Source organism: Camellia sinensis, chromosome 3, assembly GCF_055761805.1.
Source record: "Camellia sinensis isolate YWXY chromosome 3, ASM5576180v1, whole genome shotgun sequence".
Classification (NCBI taxonomy): Eukaryota; Viridiplantae; Streptophyta; class Magnoliopsida; order Ericales; family Theaceae; genus Camellia; species Camellia sinensis.
This window is the reverse complement of record NC_138963.1, coordinates 53,770,637-53,779,480: the sequence shown is the minus strand read 5'-3', so window position 1 is coordinate 53,779,480 and position 8,844 is coordinate 53,770,637. Positions and strand designations below refer to the sequence as shown.

The 8,844-nt window shown below is 33.6% G+C and overlaps 1 protein-coding gene across 1 annotated transcript; it reads right to left on the bottom strand.

The window, feature by feature from the left end:
- Positions 1-6,694: 6,694 nt before the first annotated feature.
- Positions 6,695-8,184, bottom strand: LOC114281314 (histone H2A). The gene is made up of 2 exons (XM_028223769.2): positions 7,650-8,184; positions 6,695-7,136 (listed from the first exon to the last, which is right to left on the bottom strand). Exons 1-2 carry the CDS (start codon positions 7,857-7,859, stop codon positions 6,891-6,893), a joined length of 456 nt encoding a protein of 151 aa, XP_028079570.1. The 5' UTR covers positions 7,860-8,184; the 3' UTR covers positions 6,695-6,890.
- Positions 8,185-8,844: the final 660 nt, after the last annotated feature.

Genomic DNA, 8,844 nt, shown 5'->3' with positions numbered 1-8,844 from the left:
TTCTCCCCAGCTTTGTACTTTTCGCATTCCGATCAATAATTCTCTTCAGGGCCACAGATGGGCTCATACGCTCTACGACTGATACTGAAGGAGAAGCCATTGACGGTATGCTTTTCTTCGGGAAAGGAAGTAGAGAGAAGCCGACAATTGGTAATGAGAGGAGTTTGTGCGATTAAAAAAGCAGGTGATTTCAGAACACAAAACAAAAGGGTTTTTAAAGCCCTCGTATTTGAAAATATATTACATGAGCTGTTAAGTATTAAAAGTACGAGTACAAAAGCTTCCTTCAACATTGATGCTTTTGGAGGGAAAAACAAAGCCCGGTTGTTAAGGCTAGCTTCGAAGTAAGATATTTTGCTTCGAAGCCGAGTCAAACGGCTTCGAAAACAGAGAAGCCAGCTTCGAAGTGGGTTGCCCTACCCAAAAAATAAAATACTCGAGTATTTATTTTAAAAGGGCTTAAAGACCTGTTTTTAGAGTTTTTAACAAAGATAATGTCCTTCGAAGCAAAACTTGAGTTTCTTTAACAAAGGTTTGAGTTTCTTTAAAGATGGGATTTGGTGTTCGAAACATCAAAAGCAATAATGACAATGACTAGATGTTGACTATGGTCAAAACAGGTTTTGAATGTAAGATTGCTAGATTCGAAGCACTGTTTCCAATTGAAAATCAGCCAAAACTCTATTCCACAAATTGGAAAGGTTACAATTGGCTCATTCAGTGTTTTATTTAAAACAATTAAGTCCAGATTCAAATGATGAAATTATTCGAAGTTCGAAGCTCTGAGTTGACTTTTAAAACACAAGTAAAAATACAAGTGAAGACAGGGTCAAACAAAGACAAATTTTGTTTATATTAAGATCAGAGCGATTACATCAGCTGACCCTATCTCGGTATAAACTCGAGCTCATAAAAATAAGGAATGGAATAAATAACAAGATCATGAAATTTAGTCCAACAATGATCAATGAACTTTTGTTCTTTCCTTATTCTATCTTCTAAATTTTCTAGCATTGGCTGCATAAGTTGATGTGCTCTCACTTCATAGTAGAGCTCTTCAGCCTTTATTTCGAAGGCCACCTCTCTTAACCCTTGTTCCAATTAATCAATGTCTAAGTCATCCCAATACGCAGAATCTTTATTCTTGAAATCATTGAATTCTTCAATAAAGTTCTCTGCTTCGTACTGAGCATGAATTCGAAGGGACAAAAGTTGGTCTAAAGATTGTGTAGTAGCCATAGAATTACGATGCCAGTGAAGAAGTGGAAGTTGGTCCAGAAACATATGAAGTTCTGCCTGAGCAAGGGGATTAAGGACATGACCCCTAGTCATGATGTCACAAGCCCATCGAAGGTTCTTGAGAGGGACTTCGTCCTCGAGAACATTAAAGGGCAAGTGAGAGAAGGCTGCAAGCAGAAGTTGAGCCTGTTTTCGCTCAGCTGGGGTAAGAGAAGGCAGAGGTTTATAGGGTGGAAAGACATTCTCCGTGGATAGGGCAATCTTCAATTTTTCTGCCCAGGAAAGAATTGGTAGGGGAGAATCAATTTCGGGAGACGAAGAAGAAGGTGTGGACGCTTCTGTCTTCAAGTAGGATACGGGAGCAGACGGAACAAAGGCATTAATATAATCAAGCCAGTCAGAAGAACAGATCTTCGCCTTCTGGGCTAAGAATAATGGGTTATACCCTTGTGCTTCTTCTGGGCGAGGAGCAGAGTGCACTATCTTTGTAGGCATGGAAGATGTATACCATGCTACAAGAAGATTCTCCTCCAGACTACGCCGATGGTCAATGGGCACATAAGGGTAAACAATTGAACTTCGAGCATAGGAGGGAAACTCTAAAGGGTCAGTGAACTCAACAAAATGGTGGTTGATTCGCTCCTTTAAATCATAAGTCTCAGGTACTGACCAGCTTGTCCAGTCAGAACCTCCAGAAGAGGAAAAAGTTGCAGCTTTATCCCATACAGAAATTTGCGAAGAAGAGTTGCTCAAATCCATGTTTGCAATTTTACGAATTAGAGGTTTGAGAGCAGATTGTTCGAACTGTAAAGGTAGGTCAGAAGGGGAAAATTCTTATGTCTTTGTTTGTAGCCTTCTGAATCGAAGGATTAAGAGCAATGTGTTCGTAATCCAAAGGTCGGTAATTTGCAAAGGCGTCCATGACCTGAATATAGAAAGGTGGGTAAAGGTGGCTAATAAATGCATGCTTTCGACGAGGAATAGCATCGACATATGACTCTTCGTATGCTTCATCATTGGAGGTAAGGATTAATTTGGCCATGAAATGTATCAGTCTGTTCGAATAATAAGACAGTGGAAGTACTTAAAAGATCAAGACGAGAGTATTAATACAGATGGTATGAGACAGTTGCATTTCTGGGAAAATACAAAACCCATGCACGTTCTAAAACGTGGGAAAAGGGATTCTGATCCACTAATATCACCAAGTCTTGGGTATTTTAGTGCGGGGGGTAATGTTGGCTACACATTTTGTACTAAGCCAGTGACAATTCGACGCGTGGCAAAGTGAGGGTAATATGGGGAGACCAGATAGGTCTTCGATCCTGATCATACACGTGGCAATTAATATTGGTCGTTATAAGATCTGAGTAGTAGCGGATCAACAAAGAGACGTACAGTGACGTGGCTTCAACGGTTGCTCACATTCAAATTCAAATATAAGGGGGAAGCCTAACTGCAAGTGAAGGCATAGTGGAGCTACTTATAAGGTAGCATGATCAGCGATTACGGAGGGGCAGTTCGACGGTTTGAAGTACAATTCGATGGTTATCTTCCGAAAGTATAAATAGCAGGAAGGACTTCAGAGAATAGAGGAAGAAAAATCTAAAGAATCACTTTACATATTCCAGTGTTACTTCCTGTCCTTTATATTCCTGTACTTTAAGTTTCGGCGCTGCACTTCATTTGTAGGAGTAGTTGTCGAGTATATTGCCGCTGTAATTCTCTACGGAACTAAGATCATTGTAAGTTTTTCATACTAATGAAATACTTCAGTTTATTTAACTGTTCTTATGCTCAAGTTTTCTGAAATCAAATTACCAGTAAGCCACCAGTAAAAGTCCTCTTTATTGAGGCCGAAAGAACCATAACACAATCGTCTGAATAATTGTTTGGCACTTACAATTCTGTAAGGACTGATTGATCCTTGCCGGCACGCTCATAATTACGAAAGTAACCTTCGAAAGCCAAAAAAGCCAACAGCATCTATATACACATATCTGTACATTATTGTATTTTTTTACATTTTGCATATCTTTTCATCCCATCACCAACAACCTTCCTTTGGATGATTGCAGAGCACAAAGTTTTATCTACTTATGAATTTTGAATCCTACATTCTTTTTTAAAAATTTATTTAATAATTTAGATTTTAAAAAAAAAACTAAATTTGATATAATTTATTCAATGAAAATCAAATCTTTTCAAAAATACTAAATTTATGACAGAAACATCTTTTAACCCATTCAAACGAAATAAAAAATAATCTTTATGGCCATCAAATTGAGAACTCATCATCAAATTATTTATCAAATTTAAATTTGATGACAATTTTAGAAAATACATTTCAGAAAAATAAAATTTTAGGATAAAAGGAAAATTTTAATAAAAATAATTAGAATAGTTCATATCAAACAAAATTGTTTATTTAAATTTCAAATCAAATTAAATTAAAAATTAATGAAGTGTTTGACATGGTCACCAATTTTTGATTTGGTATAAACTAATCTAATCTTTTTCAAAATTTCTCTTATATCAAATTTTCCTTTTTTATCAATTTTGATGAATAAAAATCATTTCCAATGGTTAATTTTTTATAAAATAAAATATAAAAATATAAAAATTCATCAAATTTAAAATTGATGAAGCAAATTTTCAATTTAATAAAAAAAAAATGACTAGTCCATAATTTGATAAACAATTGAGGCCATGTTTGTCAAGTGAGCTACAGGTTATTTTAGCCACAATAGATTAAGGTCAAGTTTGGCATGTCTTGAAAAAGATAAAAAGTCAAAAAGTCACTATCTTATTTAATTCACATCATCTTATTTAAGTCATATCACCTCTCTAACACATCACTTCAAACCCAACCCAAATCCAACCCATATTTCATAAAAAGTCAAAAAGTACACTTATTTAGATTATCCTAAACAATTCCTAAAATATTAATAAAATAAAATGTTACATTCAAATTATAATTATATTTTTTTTTCTCAAAAAAATCAAAATGTCAAAAAGTCCATCCGTAATAAAACTTTTTAATCTAGGCTAAATAGCTAAAAAGCTAACACCCTCCACAAATGAAGGCTAATAAAAAGATCAACAATGATTCATCCCACTAAAAATATCACCACTAATAGCACTAATGCATTAAAAAAATAAAAAAAATAAAAAAAAAAACACAACTCCAAGACCAAAACATCACATCATTAATGGCGGGACCCACTGCCACCTAGGGGTGCAACTCGGGCGGGTTCGATCGGGTTGGGGGTCTGCCCAAGCCCGACCCGAATTGTATTTGGCAGTGCCCAAGCCCGCCCAAGCTCGACCATGAACCCGAGCATTGCTGCCCAAGCCCGACCCGAGCTTTGTATTTTGAGCTCAGGTTAGCCCGAATTGCCCGAATTACCCAAATTGCCCGAGTCTAGAAACCTGTAGATAGATCTAAGGGTAGACATAAAAGATGTTAATCTAATGGTAGAAGACTAACAAAAAAAAATAAAAAATAAAAATTAAGACTAACTCTTTTACTTAATAGAAGACTAACCAAAAAAAAATAAAAAATAAAAATTAAGACTAACTCTTTTACTTAATTTATATATATTATGTATATATTAAATTCAATTCGGGTTCGGGTTTGCCATTGGTTCTGCCCAAGCCCGGCCCGAATTGCAATTCGGACATCAAAATTTTGCCCAAGCCCGTCCAGATTGCAAGATATAGTTGCCCAAGCCCTAAAAAAACTCGGGCTGGGCTCGGGTTGCTCGGGTTGAGCCCGCCCGAGTTGCACCCCTACTGCCACCTAATTAGTGGGAGCACTAATTAGTGCTCCCAAGCATTTTTCTAAAAAGATTGAAGATAATTTTTAAATATTTTTTATGAAATTTATATTTGATGAAAGAAAAAATTTATACTATATATTAAGCAAAAATGAGTTTTTAACTCCAAGTCTTGTGGGAGCTCCAATCTTCCAATCTAAATTTCTTGATTTTTTGATTTTAAAAAAGAAAAAAAACCTAACATTTATTAACTTCTCCCAACCCCAAGTCTTACCCTCATAATAACACTTTAATGCATTAAGAACAAACATAAAAAAAATTCTTTGAAATCCAACACATATAAATTCCTTGAAAAGTCTTAACACATATGATTATTATCTTTCATAATAACACTTTAATGTATCAAAAACAACCATAAAAAAAAAAATTGAAAAATCAAACACATATGATTATTATCAAAATATTAAACTTTAATATAATATAATAAATAAAAAAAGATATTTAATTCCTTAAAAAGTGTAACACATATGATTATTGTCAAAATATTAAATTTTAATATAATATAAAAAAGGAAAAAAAGATAGCATTTAAAAAATATATATATTTAAAAATCGTAATTTACATATATAAATAATTGTAAACACAATCAATACATAGCACGAGTAATATGCTAATAAAAGATTCTTTAAATGTGGATTGTCTTTTTAGTTTTTTAATTATGAGTTTGGGTTAAAATCTCTCATTATGGATAATTTTTTTGACTTTTAAATTTTTATTAGAGAAAACTAAAATGAATATAACTTAAATTTAAATTTTATATTACTAACTTTTTAACACATTTTATCTTTTAATAACAATTTTAATCCCATAACCTTACGTCAAATAAGGGCAAAGGATTAAAAATTCTCTCATCCTTAATATTTTAACAATATCATAACACATAAAATGTTTAAATATGACTTATATTTTGACTTTTTAATTTTTTATAAAAAAATAAAAAAAAAAACAAAAAGCTAACATGACACATAAATTAAGATATTATTATTATTTGAATTTCTTTATTTCTCTAACAAATCACTTCAATCTCAATTTATATTTTTCATTAAAAAATAAAAAAGAAATACTAATCCAACACTTAATTTAGCAAAAAAATAAATCTCATTTTCAGTAATTGTTTACCCAAATTTAAATTTGTTTAAAAAACTCATAAAGAATTGATGATGATCAACTAAAAGATACTTTAAAAAACAAAAAGGCAATGAAACTAAAAATAAAACTTACTCAAATTTACATTTACTTTTTTTCCTCTAATCGTGACATCAAACTTCCAACAAATTAGAGGGGGAAAAAAAAAAAACCAAACCAACAAACAAACAAACAAAATTTTCATCAAATCAACAAATGCTTTAGCATTTGTCAAATTTTTAGAAAGAACTATTACTTCACCATGTACCAAACAACCAATCAATTGTCCAGCCAATTATTGTCCAAAATTATTTAGCCCATTACTAGTCAACTATCTAAGACATCCTCCCAATCATCTTCTTGATCAACCAATTATTTAATAAAATTTGAAAATTTAGCATTAAGAATACCTTGTATAAAACAAAACTTTTACCACAAATCTTTAAAAAAAATAAATAAATAAACGTTCAAAATGCTCAAACTAGACGAAATTTTTCAATAATCAACACGAGATTCAATCCATTGATCCAATCGATAAAGCCACTAATATAAAAAACACTAAAAACGATTACAACTGCTATTTTTCTTCTTCTCACAAATTTCCCTAAGCAGCAAGCAACAAAACAAGCAGGTTCTAAACCCAAAATTACATACAGAGGGAAAAGAGGAAACAACCAAATGGTTTCCCTAAGCAGCTTTCTTGGGAGATTTTGTGGCCTTCGATGGAGATTTGGGTTCTTTGGTTGCAGCACTGCCAGTCTTCTTTGGCAACAGAACTGGGTTGATGTTGGGTAACACTCCACCATGTGCAATCGTCACTCCAGCTAGCAATTTGCCCAACTCTTCGTCGTTCCTCACTGCTAATAGAACATGCCTCGGAATGATTCTGTTCTTCTTGTTGTCACGAGCAGCATTTCCAGCCAACTCCAACACCTTCAAACAACCAAAACAAAACAAACATTTTAGAGAGAGAGAGAGAGAGAGAGGGCGCGCCCGTCTTCGTTTTCTGAGGCATAAAGTGGAAATTCCGTCATTTTCTCAATAACCAAACAGAACCCAACTCAGCCTACATGAGGTTAGCGTAAAGGTTTAGTAACTGTAATATTAAAAATAATGAAATTTATCGGCAAACGATGAAATTTTCGATAGGAAAAGAGAAGGCAATTCATTATCTTCTGTTAAATTTTTCTCAATAACCCTGCATTTTCTCAGTAACCAAACAGAACCACCTCAAACAAGTATTCAAAAGAGCAAATCGACGGAGACAAAATAATTCCCCCAAATTCATCACAAATTACCAAAACCACAAAGGTCTCAATCAAAACCCTAACCATTAATCCAAAACGCTAATCGAAAACAAAACAGATACACCTAGCCGAATCAAAACACAGATCTAAATCAAACAGTTATATATGAGCAAACAGAGAGAGAGAGAGAGAGAGTTACTTCAGCAGCTAGGTATTCAAGCACAGCGGCCATGTAAACCGGAGCTCCGGTTCCGACGCGCTGAGCATAGCGACCCTTCTTCAAGTACCGGCCAATCCTCCCGACCGGGAACTGTAGACCGGCCTTGACGGACCGGGACACCGGTTTCTTCTTCGGACCGCCGCCTTTCCTCCCGCCAGCACCCTTCTTCACTTTTCCGGCACCGTCCATCTCTGATAAAATTTTCACGACTTAAAATGACTATTTTGCACCCGAAGACTACAATGAGAACAATCTAATCCTCTAATCTGATGTAATTGTCCGAGACAGCGTTTTGGATGGGGTTTTATAAAGCCGTCGTGGACGTGTGAAGATTGTTGTGGATCGTTGATGTGTGTTTGGATCGACGGTGTTGGGAGGTGTGCCAGTCGATCCGTGTGATCTAAAATGAACCAATGGGGAGTAAGCGTCAATTTGAATTTTTTTCCCCAGCAATTTGTTACACTTTTTCCCGCCCGGAAATTTCACTAGACTCTTTTTCTTTGTTGTGTGTTCGTTTCTGAGGTTTATACTAACCCGATCGAGGATAACATGCACTCTCCTTTTTTAATGCTACTTAAAATATTACCCCATAACCAAAAGGTGAAAGACCAAAAAAATTTAAAATGTGATCTTATATATTGTTTTTTTTTTTTCTTTTATAAACCCCAAAAATTCTATTAAAATGGAAATTATACAAATGTTTGTCATTTACATATTTGGGTTTAATTTTTTAAAAATAAAAGTGAATTTCTTCAAACCTAAAATTACACATTTAGTAATTCATTATAGAAGTTTTGAATTTTTCTTTTTTCTATAACAAATCACACATTACAAACAAAAATATAACACTCTAATAACGTAACATTCTATTGTAATATACTAAAAAAATTATTGGTATATTTTTTCTCACACATAACACTTAAATAAAACTCTTTAATATATTTTTTCCATACGTAACGCTCCAATATAACACAAAAAAAAATTCCTTAGTGTTTGTTTCATAAACGTAATACTCCAATCAATGTAATCCCAAACGTAACACTCCAATATAACAGACATAAAAAATTAAAAAACTTTTTAATATACTTTTTACAAATGTAACACTCATAATTTGAAATTATACATTTATCCAAAACTTACTAAGGCTTCGTTTGAAAAGCGGGTTGGCTTTTTG